This window comes from Phocoena sinus, chromosome 6 (assembly GCF_008692025.1).
Source record: "Phocoena sinus isolate mPhoSin1 chromosome 6, mPhoSin1.pri, whole genome shotgun sequence".
Taxonomy (NCBI): Eukaryota; Metazoa; Chordata; class Mammalia; order Artiodactyla; family Phocoenidae; genus Phocoena; species Phocoena sinus.
This window is the reverse complement of record NC_045768.1, coordinates 13254529-13275795: the sequence shown is the minus strand read 5'-3', so window position 1 is coordinate 13275795 and position 21267 is coordinate 13254529. Positions and strand designations below refer to the sequence as shown.

At 37.5% G+C, this 21267-nt stretch overlaps 1 protein-coding gene across 1 annotated transcript; it reads right to left on the bottom strand.

Moving 5' to 3' along the window:
• Positions 1 to 1675: 1675 nt before the first annotated feature.
• LOC116754960 (N-acetyllactosaminide alpha-1,3-galactosyltransferase-like 1) lies at positions 1676 to 21009 on the bottom strand. The gene is given in 4 exon segments (XM_032633850.1): positions 1676 to 2363; positions 2808 to 2948; positions 10137 to 10185; positions 20985 to 21009. Coding segments are annotated over 4 exon segments (903 nt in total).
• Positions 21010 to 21267: the final 258 nt, after the last annotated feature.

Here is a 21267-nt window from a genome sequence, read left to right as displayed (position 1 = left end):
TGGGGAAAGATCTGCTTCTAAACTCACTTACATGGTTGTTGGCAGAATTCAGTTCCTTGAGGGTTGTTGGACTGAAGGCCTCAGTTCCTTTCTAGCTGTTGGCTGATGACTGCCCTCAGTTCCTTGCTATGAGGGCCTCTCCAACATTTCAACTTGCTTCATCAAAGACAGCAAGAAAGAGAGTCTGCTAGTAAGATGGAAATCACAATCATATGCAACCTAATCATGAAAGGGACATCCCAACATCTTTGTTATATTCTATAGATTGGAAGGAAGTCACTACATTCAGCTCACAATGCAGCTGGACAGGTAGGGGGGACTACACAAGGACATGAATACCAGGATATGGGGATCATCAGGGACCATGATAAGGTCTTCCTGCCACAGTCATCATCAATATTCCTTATAATTTTAGTGTTTTCAATAGCCAATAATCCTTATCTTTTATAGACTACTTACTAAGACTCAGTTTTTCTCCCAAAAAAGAGGATTAAAATAATAACCTATTTTGACTTTAGAACCTCTAGCTCTTATAACTATGCGATAATACTTCACTAGTTTATGGAAACATAGTGGATATGACTACATAAAGGTTCTTATGAAGATGATTACTCCCTTTCCTGAACCACCATGCGTTTTAGCCGTGTCTTCCTTATGAGTTTTTGGCACTTTTAAACTCGTAAAAGAGATATTTATCATTAGTTTTATCTCCCTTGCTAGACTATAGGCTGCTTGAGGGCACATTATATATTTTTGAAACATTTTTTCTATCCCTGACTGCATCTCATATACTTACCGTGGGATTCAGTAGATATCTAATTTTTTTTTTTTTTGCGGTACGCGGGCCTCTCACCGTTGTGGCCTCTCCTGTTGTGGAGCACAGGCTCCGGACGCGCAGGCTCAGCGGCCATGGCTCACGGGCCCAGCCGCTCCACGGCATGTGGGATCTTCCCGGACCGGGGCACGAACCCGTGTCCCCTGCATCGGCAGGCGGACTCTCAACCACTGCGCCACCAGGGAAGCCCGATATCTAATTTTTTTAAATAAAATTCTTGTAGCATTAAAAAGAAAATGAACTCAATATCTTTGTAACAATAAAAGTAAGATACGTATTTCATAGAATGTCTTTAGTTCACTTAAATTCAATCAGGCACTAGATAGAATGAATACTAATTGTGGAGATTAATCACAAGCAATATATATCCCAACACTAAAAAAACTGAGTAAATATTTGATGAGTGAGTTGGTGAATATTTTTCCCTTGCACATATCCCTTTGATTATTTGTGTGTATATCTATCTGTCTATCTGTCTCTCTGTCTACCTATGTACCTATTATCTATCCATCTATTATTATTTTTTGAACTACAGTCTGGATGTGTTTCTTCATGAAACATTCATTTTATGCCTTCAAAAGCATTTTTACATTATTTATAATTATATCTATATTTTATATATAATAACATCACTGTGCATTAACATTAAATTAATAACCATTTATTCTTAATCCAGCATAGGTAGATTTAGATATTTCAAAATTGGAAGGAGAAAAACAATTTCTTTAGGAAGATTGCACATTTTTGTAAGTTTCTAAAACACTGAAAACTTTAATGAGTTTTATATTTGAGGAATTATTGTAGTGAACTTGTTAATCCATAAATCTAATAATAATACCATCAAACACTTTTTGTCTGCCATGGTATCTTAACAGATTTAATTTGTGGAGGAGTTCTAAAACTTGGATCCCAATTATATTCTGGTGATAATAATTTAGTGGGTTTCTTAATAAAAATATATTTGTTCAGGTGATGTTCATATGTGCTGGTAAGTCTATTTTCAGTGTCTTGAATAGCTCCTTTCTGATACACTTTAAGGAGGTTTAAAACCTCCTGGACTGTGTCACCAAAAATTGCACTATGGTAATAGAAATCTCCCTCTTCAAAAGGGATGAAAGCTGCAGATTTACGTCTTCTCTCATAGGGGAAAGTTTTACCATTTTTAAAATACCACCATGCACTAAGTTGAGCTACAGATTTTCCCAGGGTTTCCACTCCAAAGTCATCCTTGAAGATCTGGTTTGCAGTCATAATGAAGAGAAAGTTGACTTCATGCTGGATGTGTGTTGTGATGTAGTCAAGTAAGTTCTTCATGTATATGAAATGTAAGTCTTCCCATATATTATCTTTTTTTTCCCATATATTCTCTTTGATCACCAAAAATACTTTAAATGTTCAAAGGGGACCTAACACTATGGGAGGCAGCTTGGAGAAGCTATCCAGCAAGATGTAAAAGATAACATCGTAGCCAACCAAAAGGTACTTATTAGCAGATTGGATGAACTCTTGCAAGTTCCGAGCAGAAGACCTGTGGAACATGAAAAACAAACAAACTAATACACAACGGAAAAGACTTGTTTTGCTAAAAATCATCAGGAGATTACCTGTCATTTAAACATGATGTCTAACACGTGTCATTGTTGCTTAAGAACTGTCAACATGTAAGAGTAGAGCAGTTGGGTCTAGAACTTAACGGTATTGGTTAGTGAAAGAGAATGTAGTGTGAGCTTGGGAGCCTGACAAGAGCCATAGAGTTTGTTGCGAAAGCTAACTGGATACTAATGAAAAGATTCCCAAATAGTTTAAGGACTCAGACACAGCTGAAGAAAATAATCACTAAAAATAATTATATAGTCAGCCAGATATAATGGTTAGAGTTAAATATGAATAGCTCTTTGAATGTAGAAAGTCTATGGGTACTCATCCACATTTTTCCAAAATAAATAAAAGGATGACTATTAGTAGCACCTACTTTCTGGGAGCACATATTACAGCCAAGCCTATGGTAATGTCCAGCCTTTTGTAATATTTTTCCAGGACCTGTCTACTGTAAGTTCCATCTCATATGACTGGAGCAAGCCAGTCAGTTGTTGTTATTACATCAGGACGTTTTCTGTTTAACAGACAAGAAACAAGTTAAGCAGCTACCACTTTATTATGACAGGAAAAGTTGTTGTCTAAGTGATAATAGCTAATGATTATCAAATACTTACTATGTGCCTGGCATGGTGATTAAGTGCTTTCCATTACTCATTTAATCCTTGCAATGTCCTGTAAGTACTATTATTATCCCCGTTTTTCATAGGAGGAAATTTAGGTCACAGATTGGTTGAGTAAATTGCTTACTATCACACAGCTAATAAATGGCAGAGTCAGGGTTCAAGATCAGCCAGTGGGCTTCAGAATCTATACTTTAGTCATTATGACATACTGCCTTTTGAGCCCGAGGATTTTTTATTTGAGCTCTGACTGGAGCTTAAACTGAAATAGCCTGGTGTCTGAACATTTCTCTGATTGTTGCCTAAAGCAGGCAGCACCACTGTCTCCTTATATCTTCCTTTCTCCCTCCCCGCAACTTCTTCTTTTCCTCTTTCCCCCTCCTCTTTTCCTAGAAGACCCAGAGTATTCTCTTTTCACCTTCTCCTTAATGCTTTAGGCCCATCACTACAACCTGGAAGAAAACGTGATTAGTCCATAAAGGAAGAATGACATTAGATTTGCTTCTAATAATAACAAAATGACAGCAGAAGTAGCAGTATTCGTAATAATAAATAGTTTGGCTGGAGGCAGGGCGTTAAACTATTAAAGTCAATCAAGACCTTCATTTTGGAAGGAATTGAATACAAAGTGAGAAGCCATTTTGCTATTAATGATCGCAGGTTTTAATCACAAATCCAGACCCAGACAAGTGTAGGATTTGGCAACACTTAATAGTATATTAATAATAATATGATAACAAATTCTTCTAAAGTGACCCTTTTACTGTTTTAGCTTATACATTTTTTTTTTTATACATTTATTTTTAAACCCTCTCTGTTCTTAGAATTAATAGTCATGCACTTCTATTTGACTGTAAGTCTCAAACTCTACCTTAAAACTGGCCAGATGTATCCTTGTCACAGTGATGATACTTAGTAATTAGGCATGCTACAGATGCAAATCAATATCTATTTAAGACAATGAAAGGGTTTGAAGATTATCTCTCTTTCCTCATTAGATCTGGTTAAAGATTTGCTGCCAGAATGAAAGAAAAAGAGTCTCTGAAAGCAGAAAGCAATTAAGAACCTGTGTTTAGAAATTGTTAGATAAAACAGAAGAGGAAGCAGTAAGAGCAGAGACTTAGAGTCATTAGATTTATACTCTAGGTATGAAACTCTTTGCCTGGGAGGTAAATCTGACCAGAGGATATCCTCTGCAAAGGTGGCTTTCAGTAGTCAGGTCGACAAGATGATCTACCCTCTGGATGTTAGCAAGATGCCTTGCTTAGCCTCCCTTGTGGTGGGCTTAGTGTCTGTATACGAAGAGGCGCCAGGTACTTGGACTCCGGTGGAGATGATGATGAGCTCAATGACATGAATATCTCCCAGTGATGAGTGCCCAACCTGCCAACAGCAGGGGCCAACTCTGAGCCCACTATATGACACCATTTTTCAGGGACCAGCAGCCAACTGATGGCTGCTTGATTATATTAGACTCCATGATGAAAGGGACAGCAGCTTTCCCTCAGGAAATGTTTCATGTTCAGGATAGGGATTTGCTTTCCCAGCCTACAAATCTGTCAGTTTTGTTGACTTGCAGATACCTTATTCATTGCCATTATATCACACATAACATTGCCTCCGCCTAAAGTATACATCTCAGGGTGAAATGACATTTGGCTCAATTCCATGAAGTTCTCTTGTCTGACTATGTGCCTCACTCTCTAGAGGCAGCTGGCCTAGTAGAAAGTGGAATGGCCAGGGAAAGTCTCAATTTCAGTGATAGTTTGGAGATAATTCCCTGAAAGTTTGAGGTACTATCCTATTGTATACCATTCATGTTTTGAATCAATGAGCGATATGAGATACCATTCCTTCCAAAGCTAAAATACACGGTCCAAAAAGCAAGGTGGGTGTGGAGATGTTCCAGCTCATGATTGCATCTAATAACTCACTTACAGAATGTTTACTTGCCATTGTTGTAACCTTGGGTTCAGTGAGTTTAGATCTCCTAGATCCCAAGGGAGGGGTTCTTCCTCTAGGAAATAAGTCATGGTTCTATGAACCTGATAGCAGGTCACTTGGGGTTCTTCATGATGCTTAGCTAAGAGGCAGAAAATGGCATTACTTCACTGGCTGGGGTGGCTGATCTTCATCACTGAGAGGATATTAAGATGTAGTTACACAATGATGGCAAGGAGGGCTGCATATAGAACCCAAGAGATTCTCTGGGGTGCCCAACAGTACTCCCATTTCTAGTAATAATTGTCAATAGGAAATTGTGGCATCTCAATAAGTTGGTACCACTAAAGGACTCAGAATCTTCAGGAATGGAGGTTTGGGTCACCCTAACAGATAAGAACTCTGGCTGACCCGGGGGTTAGCAGAGGATAAGGATACCATAGATTACCAGCATCCTGAACAGTTACAGAGGTGGGATTGTAGCCATGATTTATTATGTTAATTATATTTTTCCCCTTTCTCTGCCACTTTATAAGAAGACCACTGGAGATGGCTGTTACATTTTAGGTTCCAGGTGGGAATATGGCTGAATTGCCATTACCTCATCTCTTGACAACACCTTGTAGCTGATGGGACTGTGTTTCTCCTGTTTGGGGAACATGAGCTTCTTCATCTAAGTGAAGGTTGAGAATTGATGCTAAGAGGCAAAAGGGGGGATTGTGCTAGTTATTTACCTTCTCCTTATTTATCCTTAGACCTTCTCTGCCCGGTGTTATATCCTGGAAGCAGACTGGTCATCCAGTCCCCTGCTCTGTGGCTTCCAACTGGTTCTTCTAATGGGAGGCCCCAACACAAGATCAGAGGGCAGGAAGAGAGGTTACCTATTCTCCTCTCTTCCTTCCAGCTTTGTTGAGATCTTGACAGTGGCTGTATCCATATACAGCTGCAACTTCTATTGGTTGACTCTTTCATGGTTTCAGGAATCCCTGGTCTCCAGGAGCATCATTCCTTCCCTGGTCCCTTTAGGCTTAGGGTGGTCACAGCTTCCTGCTCTTGCAAGCCCCTGTGTGCCTCCATTTCCTTTGCTGGGTCCCAAATCTCTGCTAACAATCTCTTCATTAAAGTTTCTTCATGTCACTTGAGTTGCTTCTTTCATACCGTGATATATTCAGTATCTGAGAAGCTTAGACAACACCTCATGAGGCCTGAGTATTCAGCAGGACACAAAGTGACCTGCTCATGAAGTATATTGTTTACAACGAAAATTTCCAGAAAGAAGATACACAGATAAAATTCTGGTCTCATGGTACTATAGACTATCATAGGTGTGACATAGAAAGAAGCACAATGATGAGGGAGGGAAATAATATATATGGCCTAAGATATTTACATTCTTAGAAAAGAGAGAATAGGTATTAAAATGATTTTGATGCTAGAATGTGTCACTAAAATTTGATGAGATGTGAATCATGATAATAATATGGGAGGGAATAATTTGTTCAAAAAGTGTATCTGGAGAGAGAAGGTGGGGACCCTTTCTATAAGTCAAGGCTATATTGACCTATATCTAGTTCTAGGAAACTGAGTATAAGTCTAAAAGGAGTAAGAATCAGAAGTGATATATTGGAAATAAATTTACTATGAATGGATAGAATCATGATAGAATAGTACTAGAGAATTTCCACCTCTACTCCTGCTCTATCAGTATACAATTTCTCCACCTCCTGGCTGGATCCCCATATTAGCAGCCTAGTTTGTGTTCTTTTCTTTTTTCCTCCATATTCACTTAATTCTATAGATAATATGTGTATAATATACACATATACATAGATACACATATGTATCCAGGCTTTTAAAATCTTGTTTGTTTTACAATAATGAAATAATGCACACCTTTCTGCATCTTGTTTTTCTTACTCAATACAACCTTGTGAAAACCCTTCCAGGTTATCTGGACTAATTCTTTTTTTTTTTTTTTGTGGTACACGGGCCTCTCACTGTTGCGGCCTCTCCCGTTGCGGAGCACAGGCTCCGGACGCGCAGGCTCAGCGGCCATGGCTCACGGGCCCAGCTGCTCCGCGGCATGTGGGATCTTCCCGGACCGGGGCACGAACCCGTGTCCCCTGCATTGGCAGGCGGACTCTCAACCACTGCGCCACCAGGGAAGCCCTCTTATTCGTTTTTTAAAATGGCTGCATAATATTCCACAGTGTGGAGTTTAGCCACTTCCTCACGAATAGGTATTCATTTTATTTTTGAAATTTTTCTCACTATGAAAAATGATACAATAAACTTTCTTAATCTTATGTCTTTGTGTACTGTTGCTGTTATATTTATCAGCTAGTCCTAGAAGTAGGATTCCTTTTATGTATGTTCATTTTTAATAGATGTTACCCAATTACTTTTTTTTTTTTAAGTTTTTTTTTTTTTTTTTTGGCTGCACTGCATAGCTTGTGGGATCTTAGTTCTCTGACCAGGGATTGAACCCCGGCCCATGGCAGTGAAAGTGCTGAGTCTTAACACTGACTGCCAGGGAATTCCTGGTCATTTCATTTTAAACTAAAATCCATGATGCTTAATAGTAAAGCACAAGCCTCTAATGAAAGAATGCCTTCTACCACTATTATGTAATGGTATGTTATTTATGAAATGCTGGACATTTCGATTAGTCAAAAGGTTTTCATGTATTTATTTAATCCACAAATATTGAGCCTCTGCTATGTCTAGGATTCTTTTCTAGGCACTTTCTATTGGGAGAGGCAGATAATAAATGAATAAACAAGCAAATAAGTAGTATACCAGATGTTGATGAATGCAATGGAGAAAAATAAAACTGGGTGAGGGAAAAAGGGAATGGGAGGGGCCATTTTTTATGAGTGGTTGGAGAAGGCTTCACTGATAAAATAACATTTGTGTGGAGTCTTGATGGAAGTGAGAGAATGAGCCATTTGACTATACAGAAGATGCATGGTTCATGCAGGAGAACAGAAGGTGCAAAGGCCCTAAGGTGAGAGCATGCTTGGTGTATCTGAGGAATATCAAGGAAGCCAGTACGATTGGAGTGGAATGAGGAAGACAAATGTTGAAGATGTTGGGCAGCTATTTTATCTATAATTTTTTTTCACCTTTTAAACTCTTTGAACTCTCTGGAAAGGCATCTTAAAAGAGCATTAGTTCTTAATGTTAGTAGCAGCAAAAACCTAGAAACAGTTCAAAAGTGGCCCTTTAATGAAGCAGTAGAGATGAACAAACTGTGGTATATTTCCACAGTCAATTATGCAGCCATGCAAAATGAATGTCAGTGATAATGCGAATTTGGAGATGAATTTTAGCAATCTAACATTAAGGGAAAAAATAAATCCCTGAAGATTACCTACATCAATGATATCCTCCTTTATAAAGTTACTGATATAACAACTAAAATTTTAAAATAGACTTTTCCAGAATACACATGGAGGATATAAGTTTATACTTAAAAATACCGTATGCTAAACATATATATGGAATCTAAAAAAAAAAAAATGGTCATGAAGAACCTAGAGGCAGAATGGGAATAAAGATGCAGACCTACTAGAGAATGGACTTGAGACACGGAGGGGGAAGGGTAAGCTGGGACAAAGTGAGAGAGTGGCCATGGACATATATACACTACCAAATGCACAGGGATATCGGCTCGGTGCTTTGTGACCGCCTGGAGGGGTGGGATAGGGAGGGTGGGAGGGAGGGAGACACAAGAGGGAAGAGATATGGGAACATATGTATATGTATAACTGATTCACTTTGTTAGAAAGCAGAAACTAACACACCATTGTAAAGGCAATTATACCCCAATAAAGATGTTTAAAAAAAAATGTAAAATAGATAGCTAGTGGGAAGCAGCCGCAGAACACAGGGAGATCAGCTCGGTGCTTTGTGACCACCTAGAGGGTGGGATAGGGAGGGTGGGAGGGAGGGAGATGCAAGAGGGAGGAGATATGGGGATGTATGTATATGTATAGCTGATTTACTTTGTTATAAAGCAGAAATTAACACATCATTGTAGAGCAATTATACTCCAATACAGATGTTTTAAAAAAATAAATAAATAAAAATTTAAAAAAGCAAGGGGATGATGAACCAGGATTCAGGACTGTGGGTTATTTCAGGGGACTAGGGCAAGGAAACAGAGTGGGGGTATTGAAAAGGACACAAAGCTAGACATTTGACGTTATAGAAGGTTGTAATTTTTGCTTCATTAAAAATAAGCAAGAAAGCACACAAATAAATAAAATAAGTGGATTTTGCATGAACTAATGATGAGAGTAAGTCATGAAGCAAGAATTATTATTCCTCTAATTCTCTGCACCGGCAGTCCATTAAAAATATAAATATAAAAAAGAATTCCGATAAAATGAAATACAAATAAATAGTAAACATAGAGGATGCTCAAATTCAATAATACAGAAATACAGATTGAATTGAGATATTTCAACTAAGTTTTTCAAGTAATAAAATGTTTGATACTACTAGAATAAAATGTAGATATATAAAATAAAAATTATTAACATTTATCCTCTGTAGATTAGAAAATAAATAGTATAATTGTTAAAGGGCAATTTAGCAGCCTGAAGCAATATTTAAAATGTTCACAACCTCTTAAACCAATAATGCCATAATGGGAATTTATATTACAGATAAATTCACACAGCAGTTTACAAAACATATGTGTAAGGCTATTTGTTGAAATATTACTTACAATAGCCCCCAAACTGCAAACAATACAAAACCAACAGTGAATGGCTAATACTTAAATTATGGTATACAGCCATTATAAAGAATGAAATTCTCCCCCGAATGTTAATGCCAAAATCAAGAGGAGTCATTAATGGCAATTTTTCAGGCTGTTACTAAAGAGGTTTTTTCTTTTCTCCTAATAAAACCAGGAAAGTTAAACCAGAAAACATCTTTCTCATTATGACCCTTAATTGCCTAATTCTTGATAAATAGGTCCTAGGATTGTATATAAAAGCCTTAAAAGTAAAAGTTCCAAGTCCTGGAAACTCCCAGGTTAGCTAAAATTTGATGATGAAAAACAAATCTTCCCCATTCAAATAGAGTTATATTATTATTATTACTTCATGAGCAGAATTTTTGGTTCTTACTTAGGATTAAACCAGTCTGAGAGCTGAGGTTCTCCTGCTTCTTGATCCCCTGGGTACAAATATGAAAATCATGTTAAGAGTAATCTGCTCATTCAACAAATATATGTTGCACCCCTATAATATGACAGGCACTGTTTGGTGCTGGTTCTATAACTATGAACATTTAGATAGTCTCCTGTCCTCAGGAAGCTGATAGATGAGCAGGAAAGATGATATTAAATAGATAATTACAGTACAGAGTGATAAGTGCTAATAGGGAAAACAGAGCATATAAATGGGGCATCCAACCTAAATTTGGGGTTAAGGGAAACCACTTGGAGAAGAAATAGAAACTGAGTCTGGAACAATAAGGGCTACATTCGGGTGAAGAAGTTATGATCAAGGGCAGGAAGGCAAGGGACAGTATGGTTTCTTTTGCGGGGGGTGATATATTTTAAAAATTAACAGAGCCAGAAAATAATGTATATCCATAGAAAATACAGATTTAATTTATCAAACATTAGTAGCTTATTATGTGATAAATACTCTTATGTATTGAAATAAAGGGGTTGGAGTAGGGGTCCAGATGTTCACCTTTGATTTCCACTTAAAGATAGGATGCACCTAAGGTTTTGTGGTACTTTTAAGTTAATTACATAATTGACAAGGTTATGAGAGAACTTCCCTTTCATACACTGAGGATTTTTGTAAAATAAGAATAACTTTTAAGTGACTTGTGCTTCCAGAAAAATGGAATAGTCCTAATTTTTCCTATTCCTACCCCTAAATATAGCTACAATCCCTGGACATTATATAGAGAGCAAACAAAAGAACACTCTGAAAGCAAAGAAGCCAGTTCAGGTAGGCACCTCAGAACTCATGGATTGACATGGCAGTGAGTTCCTTGGGTTTTCTGCCACATGTATCCCAGATGAAATGCCAATGGATATAGACACAAAAAGAACCCTGAGAAAAACCTGCTCTTTACAACTAAAGGACTAGGAAAAGGGCAGCCTAGCAAGGCAGAAAACTTTTAGGCACTACTCACTCTACTCCAGCCCAATACCACAGAAAAACTGTGACCCCATATCCATGCCTCCAGCAAAGACCAAGTGGAGAACTGAAACTTCCACCCCTCACCAGCCTGTAATGAGGCTCCCCCGACCCTCCTTACTGGTGTGGAGTTGGAGGAGGTTAGTGGGGGTTAGAACCTTCACCACTGCTCAGCATCTGTGGCCATCTCTCTGTGGTCAGTGTCAGTGGAGACCATGTGGGGAGCCTAAACTCTCATCCCCCCTCATTAGTAACAAGGAGCCCCTCCCCACTAAGTTCCATTAGAGGCAGAGTTGAGAACCTGAAATTTCACCTCTCAACTGACAGTAATAGGGAGGTGCCAACCCATTTTCCAGCTGGAGCAGTATCAGAGGATGCCTGTGAAAACGCAAGATTTAAATAAGATCCAGAGTCTCATAATACCCAAAATATCCAGTTTCAATAACTAATCACTCATCATTCCAAGAATCAGGAAGACCTCAACTTGAGTGAGAAAGGGACAATATGCAGATGCCTTGATAACACAGATATTAGTTTTATCTGACAAGGATTGTAAAGCAGCCATTGTAAAAAAAGGCCTCAGTGGGCAATTGCAAATAGTTGAAACATGAGAAATAGAAAGTCACAGCAAATTAAGTTGAAAGTCACAGCAAAGAATTTGAAAGTCAAAGATATAGAAAATCAAAGATATAGAAGATATAAAAACCAAATAAATTTTAGAACTTAAAAAATACAATTCCTTAACAGTAGAATGAAGAGGATGGAGGAAAGAGTCATGAACTTGAAGACAGAATAATAGAAATCACTCAAGCTGAACAACAGAGAGAAAAAAAATGAAAAAAAAAAAAACAGCATCTCAGAGACAAGTGAGACTATAACAAAAAAACTAATATTCATTAATTGGAGTCCCAGAGGGAAGAAAGAGGTGGGCTGAAAATTATTTTTTAAATGGATGAACACTTTCTAACATTTGGCAAAAGAAACAAACACACAGATTCAAGAAGCTGAGTGAATCCCAAACAGGATAAACCTAAAGAAATACATGCTAAGGTACATGATAGTCAAATTTCTGAAAACTAAAGATGAAAAAATCTTAAAAGCAGTCAGAAATGATTCACCTATAAGGGGAAAATAATTTGAATGAAAGTGGATTTCTTATCCGAAACCCTGGACCCAAAAGGAAGTAGAACAGTATTTTTCACGTGCAGTAAGAGCTATCAATCAAAATGTCCCTCAATAGGTGAATGCTTAAACAAACGTTGGTACATCCCTTCGTGAAATACTACACAGCATGAAAAAGGAATGACCTACTAATATACACAACAACCTGGCTGAATCTCAAGACATTATGCTGAGTGAAAAAGTCTCATCTCAATAGATCATAACTATATGATTCCATTCATAAAACATTCTCAAAGAGACAAAATTATAGAGATAAAAATAGATTAGTGGTCCTAGGGTTTAGGGAAAGTCAGGGAGAGGAACTGGGTGGGTCTACAAATGGTAGCTCTGAGATCTTTATGGTGATGGAATAGTTTTGTATCTTGATTGCTGTGGTGGTTACAGGAATCTACACATGAGATAAAATGTCAAATAATTATACACATACATTGTCCCAACATTGATTTCCTGTTATTAGATTACCATTATGAAAGATGTAACACTGAGGGAAATTTGGTGAAAGGTACATGTGACTTCTTTGTACTACCTTTGCAACTTCCTGTGAATCTATAATTATTTCAAAATCATATATTAAACGTAAAACCTTTAAAAGTGTATCCTTTTTGACATTTCATAGATGTTTTTAGCCAAAGACATTTCATTATAGGATTGCTCAATATTTGTGCTCTTTCAAAATCCAAATCACCCAACTTTATTAAAAATATACAATGACAGGGCTTCCCTGGTGGCGCAGTGGTTGAGAGCCTGCTGATGGGTTTGTGCCCCGGTCCGGGAAGATCCCACATGCCGCGGAGCGGCTAGGCCCGTGAGCCATGGCCGCTGAGCCTGCGCGTCCGGAGCCTGTGCTCCGCAACAGGAGAGGCCACAACAGTGAGAGTCCCGCATACCGAAAAAAAAAAAAAAATATATATATATATGTATATATATATATATATATATATATACAATGACAAATGGAGAGCTTAAAAAAAAGGTTTTTTTTAAGGTTGGTTTCACTAATTCTTGGGTTCTACACAATGGTCAGTGGTAGAAAACATGGTTGACTAAGGAGGGCTATCAATCTAAAGAAAAATATCAACCTGGACAGAGATACTTAAACTATAGAAAATGTCAAAAACTTGTCTGGTATAAGCAAATGAGTATGTCAAGTGAGCAAAATTGGGAGATGTCCATATAAACTCAAAGTGAGCAGTCACTTTGTGTCTGAACTGATAACCCAAGAAATTTGTCAGTGGTTGCCTCTAGGAAATTCAGTCTAGTTTTCTGTTCTTTCTGACTGCCATTGCCATTAGAATCCACCTGACCTCCAGCCAGTTTGCCCTCAATACAGTTTGTAAAGTACTTACAGAACAAAGATTCTTACCAGCAGAGATTGATCTCCTCTAGGTTCTTCTTTATTCTTTAGATACAAGAAAAAAAGGCATTTTAGTGTTAAATTTGAACAAATGCCTATTGCAATTGAATAACAAAAAAATCTAGAATTCAGATCCATTCATTCACTCACTTGTTAGCCAGATAATTACTACAAAACTACTATGTGCCGGGCACAATACTCCTGTTCTGGACTACGTGGCATCTAGTTCTGATGTGACATTCCAGTTCTGGAATCCAGGCCTGCAATGAGCTTACGATCTATTATTTCTTTTTCAACTAAGATAGCACATTATCTTCAAAAAGATGATATTGATACTGTTACAAGTGACCACAAGTCCTTTCTATTAAGGCGCAACACCTCAGGAGGGCAAATAACATGGAGAACATGATACCAAAGCAATAGGGTTAATTTTAAAAGACATTAGCTCCCACAAATAGCTGACTTTCAAATAGCAGCAGTAGCATTGCATTGCTTATTTTAAAAATATAAAAAAGGAAGGCATGGAGGTGGGAAGACTTTGAGTTTTTCTATGTGAGAGAATTTTAGCAGGTTAAAAAATTTGTTTCCCAGTATAGTTGTGTTTCTGTAGCAGGTTACTTTGAATCTTATTCCTATTAGATGGAACTTTGATGTAGTTTAAAATGTATCTGAAATAGCCCCCAACGCTCTATATCCTCTTATCTTGTCTAATTTCTTTCTTCATAGTATTATTACATAAAATACAATGCTCCTGACATTATATTGAATATTTCTTTGCATATTGTCCATCTTCTCCACCTAGAATGTAAAGCTTCATAAGAGCAGTCACTTTGTGTTATTCCTGTTTTCCCAGCACTTAGAATAGGGCCTAGCACCAAGAAGGTGCTCAATAAATATTTGTTGAATGTTGGAAAATGAAAGAATTAATATATTTATGATTCGATTTGTTCCCCAAAGGGGAATTAATTTCTGATTAATTTAGGGAATATTTATTAATATTTTGGGGCCACACTTAGCATTTTAGATCAACTCTGCCAATCATTAAAGATAACTCATCAATCTTTTGTATTTACCGAAAATGATGCTTCATCACATCAAGGATAAAGCAAATGCCATCAATAACAGCTTTCTCCATTTGGTATTCATTCCCTCCTAGAAAAAAAGAGGATAAAAAGTTTTGGGGGGAAGTAGAAAACAACCTTCTTGCCACCTTCTAACAACAGACTAATTTGTGGAAGCTTGGCCATCAATCCAAGTGTCTGATTCCAGAATGCTCAGCCTTAGGAAGAAGGCAGACTTGAGTCAGGAGAACCACCTATTCTGTTTGAAGTGCTTCAGAAATCTCCCTCAGGGTGGGCCCTCTAGGAGGGATCCATTTTAGATTAGGTGCAAAGTGTCTGTGGTATTCTTTTTGTATTCCTTTATCAAATTCCACCCTGTTTGTGTAAAAGAAATTCAATAAAACTCATTCTATTTCACTTGGGCTTCTGTGACAATAAAATGGAGTACTAAGGGAGACATCATTATGCATTAGGATATATTCTGCCCCCAAAGTTGATTTATGTATCCCTATCTATCTATGTATTTTCCTCACAAAGATATTAAGACTGATAATTTATTCAAAGTCTATAGGACCAGAAACCTAAAAATATATGAGCTTTTTCAAAGGTATATCCTAGTAAACAGTGATTAAAAATATAAATTAAAGGCATTAAGCTCTAAAATGGAATATTTGGCTTCAGCCAATGACCAAGCTTGTGTTGAAGGCCTTAGGCAGGATTTTCGTTTACAAACATAAACTGGTTTTCAGTAGGCATCATCCAAAAACAGGTCCTGCTTTTAGATTATATGTTGGAGTAAAATGGACGTCTCTGATATTTACTTTTTGAACCCTCACTTAATGAGCAAGATGTTTTAGATCTGTACCTTCCAATATGGTGGCCACTAGCAACAAGTGACTAGCGAATACTTGAAATGTTTCTGGTCCAACAGTGGACTTTGAAGACTCACTATGAAAAAAATAATGTGAGATATCTCATTAATAATTGTTTATATTCAATACATGTTGAAATGAAATTTTGGATATAGTGGGTTAAATTAAATATATTATTAAAATGAATTTCGTATTTCTTTTACATTTTCGCAGTGTAGCTCCTGGAATATTTAAAGTTACAAATGTGGCTTGCATTATATTTCTATCTTACAGTTATTCTATAGATAATACCACACTGGGAAGGCTTTAACTGGGCACAATTTTAGTGTCCTTGCAATGCGAAATGACCACCTTTTAAATTCAAGACCACTAGAAATGCCCTGTGTATGTGGTAAGATTCCACTTAGCCAAATTATTTTCTGACAATCTGCCCTCAATGACATTATTTTTAAAGGTCAGGAGTATGTTGATGTGTCGCCTATTTTGTACAATATATTTTTAAGGCCGAGGTTTGGGGATGATCCTTATCTGTGATTTTGCCAGATCATCCAAACTTTCATACAGCTCCTTCCTAAGAGCCTTACCTTTAGTTTTGGTGATATAAAGTCCTAGGATGTTTCCCAAGCATTATATTTTGGGGTCTCTGTAAAAAAAATCAGATATTGTTTAATACTTTCCTGGTGTTTGAGTCTTATACTAATGGTGATGTCACCACTCTTTTTGATGATGAGAACATAAGAAAGTCATAATGATACTGTCATAATGATACATTTGGTAGGAAGTTTTTCTCAGGCTACCAGATGGTAGAACTTTGTCTTATTTGAAAAACTAAAGGACTTAAAGAATGGTTTGCTTTTACTTTCCTTTGTTGTACTTCCTTACATTTTTTTCGATGACTTTTGCTTATGGAAGTAGATTTTGAGCGGTGTGTGTATATGAATGACAGAACAAGTGCAGCATCTTCTTTTAGGCATTGTCTAATTATCTCAGGTAAAGCTAATTTTTTCTTATGCTTTCTAAGAATATCTTAAAAGTACTTATTTTTCTGATTATGGAAGTAACACATTTTCATGTTATAAAATTTTTCAAGTGCAAAAGAGCACAAAGAAGAAAACGATCAAATCATGTCACACTTCCTGAGATATTCACTCTTCGTTTGAGATAAGCATGCATCTTTATTTTGCCTCCTTTATAGTTTTTCTTATTGAAAGAGAAAGACACATTCTAACAGAAAACAAAGTTATATAATGTACACTAACTCTTCTTCTACCTCAGCATCTGATTTTTCCTATTATCCCACCCCCAGTGGCAGCCACTATTCATAGTTTCTTGGGTTTTATTCCGTAACTATTCTGTGCCCTGAAAGCATATATACATTTTTAAGTATACAGTTCCCCTTTTCACACAAATGTGAGCATACTAAAAACACTCTTCAGTACTTTCAAACTATCACTCATCAGTATATTTTGAAGATCATACCAGTACATCTCATACATCTGACTCATTCTTTTTCTGGTAAACTGTATTTTGTTATATGACTATATCATAATTTATTTCACCAGTTTTCTATCGCTAGAGATTTTGGTTATTTATTGTCTTTGCTATTCTAAGAAATGCCACAGTGAAAATATTTGAACATGCTCTATGAGCACATGTTGAACTATACTGCAGGATAAATTCCTAGAAATGGAATTGTTGGATCAAAGGTTAAACCCATTTAAAATTTAAATAAATGTTACTGAATTGTTTTTCATAGAGATTGTTCCAGTTTAACTTTGTACCATCAGTGGATAAAAGTAATCAGTTCCTTGCACCCTCATCAATATAGTGTGTTGTTATAATTTTTAGTATTTGACAGTCCGAAATGTGGGAATTGTATCTCAGTGGAGTTTTAATTTGCATTTATTTTATTATGGTTGATGTTGAGCATCTTTTTGCATGTTTAAAAGCCATTGTAATTCCTTCTCTGTAAACTGTCCATACCTTTGTTCATTTTCTATTAGGTCTCTGAATTTTTATATTTTTATTATTTATTTTTACTTATTTCTTTTTGTGGTACTGCGGAGCACAGGCTCCGGACGCGCAGGCTCAGCGGCCATGGCTCACGGGCCCAGCCGCTCCGCGGCATGTGGGATCTTCTCGGACCGGGGCACGAACCCGCGTCCCCTGCATCGGCAGGCGGACTCCCAACCACTGTGCCACCAGGGAAGCCCTGAATTTTTATATTTTTAAATAATTTTTTTTATTTAGACATAATTTTAGATTTAAAGGTAATTAAGACCATATGGTTTTAAGATAGACAAAAAGATTAATGGGACAGGATCAAGAGTCCAGAAATAGATCTACACCTATACGTACAAGTGATTTTGACAAATAGGAAAAAGCAATTCATTGGAGAAAGGATAGTCTTTTTTTTTTAAAAAAAAAAAGGCTCTAAAACAATTGGATATCCATATCCCAAAAGAAAAAAAAAGAGAGAAGAACTTTGATCAGCACTTTGCACCATACAAGAAAAATTAACTCAAAATGGATTACTGACCTAAATGTAAAATTTAAAACAATAAAATATATAGGAGAAAAAACAGTTAAGACAATGAAAAGGAAACTGGAGATTGGGAGAAATACAATTAAAAATGGGCAAAATATTTGACCAGACATTTCACCACAAAATAAAACAAAACACACACAGAAGGCAAATAAGTATATGAAAAAACCATGTTAGTCTTTATCGTCATTAGTCTTTAGGCAAATGCAAATTAAAATCACAGTATTTACCACCACATACCTATTAGAATGGCTAGAATTTAAGAAAACTGACCACACCTAGTGTTGGTGAGGTTCCAAGAACTGGAACTCTCATACACTGTTGGGGTGAAAGTAAAATGGTACTACTCTGGAAGAGTCTGGCAGTTCCTTAGTAATTTAAACAAGCACTTACCATTCAATCTGGCAGTTCCTCTCCTAGATATTTACCCAAGAGAAACAGAAGCCTATGGCCGTGTAAAGACCTGTTCATGACTGTTCACAGTAGCTTTCTTGGTAGTAGCCAAAAGGTGGAAACACCCCAAATGTTCAACAACAAGTGAATGTATAAACAAACTGTGGCATGGAATGTCCATAGAATGGAATAGTATTCAGCAATAAAAAAAAGAACAAAGTATTGATATACGCAACAACATGAATGGACCCCAAAATAGTTATACCGTGGAAGAAGCCAGACAAAAAAGAACATATATTGTGTGATTCTACTTATATAATATCCTTAAATATGCAAAACATTCAAACTATATAATGCACATTTTTATATTTTGGCTGCCCAAAACCTGAACACCCTTCATTTAGAGGGAATCCTAAATTCAAGAAACAAAAGCATCCTTCTGTCCAGTATGGAAACTGAAATAGGCAGAAATTTCCTTTCCCTGCCAGTTGCAGCTAAAACCTGGGCACATGATCTAGACTGCCTGACATGCTAATCAGATTCTGCTACCTGGAACTTTGAGACTTAAGGGAATTCATTTGGAGATTATTTGTAATACAGTCAAGGACTAACATTATGGCAGATGTTTCCAAGGGTTTGGAGGTCAGCAGGGAGATAATAAGTGATGCAGTCAGGGTTGGTGCTCAAAGAGCTTTATATCTATGGCATAATCTTATCTGTGCATTTCCTTCCTAAGTCCCTTTATACTTCTTCAGCTGCTGATTGCTAAGTACTGTGAACTGCTTCCTACCGTTCTGTAGTAAACATTGCTATTACTCACTACGATCTAGTTCCCTCTTCCTTCCCAAGCAGATGGCATATAGCACTTCCTAGCCCTTTTGCACTTGGCAGGGGCATGCGATAAGTCCAGGCTGAGGCACTGAAAAGTCTCTCTTCCACTGACATTGTGACTAGCAATATCACAAATAGTGGACCCACTACCATTCTGGGTCCCCAAGGGACAATATGGAGCAGATTGCTTGGCTCCAACCCTCACTGGTAATGTATGGTGAGTAAGGAAGGTTTTTTTTGTGTTAAGGTCACTAAGATTTGAGGGTTCAACTTTCCTACCCAACATGCCATTCCATAATTTTTTTCTCTGTTTAGATGAATCAGAATCATTTTCAATGTCCTGACAAATTCGGGTACTGGTACAAGAAAGCGGGGTTGTAGGCAACATAAACTTGGGGAAACTGGGGGGCTCTAGAATTGGTTATTAGGCCTTGCTTGGGGCTTAAAGGCAACTGAGAAATCACATTAGTGTTCAGAGAGAGGTATGTGGCAGGCTATGAAATATGGCATTAAACAGCTAATTAAATTATCCCTGGACTCCATGAATGAGGTGCTCATTGATGACAAAGGCCTTGGGGAACAACAGTTCCTGCCATAAAAATATGATGATGATGATGATGATAACTGGTATAATACTGACTTATGGGCCAGGCACTACACTACATACATATATTAACATACAATGAAATGAAGGACATAGAGAGATCGAGGACCAACTGGCAGGTTAAATGGCTGTATCTAATGGCACTTTAAAGGCTTGAAGAAAAATCACAAAGCTGGAGTTAAAATCTCCTTTGTGATTCCACCTTCCATCAGATAGCTGTGCCCTTCATAGTTGTAAGGGGTTCCAACTCTCCTGATGGCCCTGGTTTTGGGCCTTTAGTAAGACCACCTCCTTCTGGTTCTTGGGTTGGTCACAGCTTCTCAGTCACCTCACTGTCCCACTGAGCTCCCTAGCAATTCCTTCACCTGTGTAACCAATTCTTGAATTAAAATCCCTTGTTTTAAAAACCCAGATTTTTCTGACTAGACCCTGATTGATATAGTTCCTAGTATATACTTGGGGTACTCTGGTATCAAATAGCTTTTGCTGTATAAAAACCCACCCCAAACCTTAATGGCTTAAAGCAACAATGCTTGATTTTTGCTCATGAGGCCATGCATCATTTTTGCTGATCTGGGCCAGGTTCAGCTGATCTCAGCTGGGAAAGCACTCGTGTATCTACAATACTCTGGTCGGTTGGTTTGGGGATTGCTGGTCTATATTCACGTATCTGGCTGTTCAATGCATTAGCTAGGGCAATGCAAAAAGGCCATGGATACAGAGAGGGGATAATAATGTCAGTTTTGCAAACTATCTGCCAAAGACCCTAAGCAATTGTCTCTCAAAATGGGATTCTGATATTGGGTTGCTCACCTATTTAAGTTTGACTACCATGAAACTGAAACCACTAGGTGGCATTTCAGGGGGCTCCAAGGAGCTCTGGTTCTTTATGTCTCAGTGCAGAAAGAATTCAGTGAGAGGCAAAGTGATAGATAAGAAGCGTTTTATTAGAATAGGACACATGTGAGGCTTACAATCGGGCAGGTGAGAGGGTGCCATGCCCCGAGAACTTAGTGGGCTACAGTTTTATAGTCAAAGGAAAAGGGGGGAGGGAGAAAAGACCACTTCCTTCCTCATTCTTGAGTAGACATCACACTTCCATCATCAGCTCCTTCTCCAGGTTGGGCAGGGGAGTTTTCTTGTCCCTGCGCAGTCAAGCTAGGACTGTCATGGCACTATGGAAAAATTATTTCACGTCTCAGTACAATGAGAGTCTTTCACTTTGAAATGTCACCTTTCCACAAATTATTGTTTTTT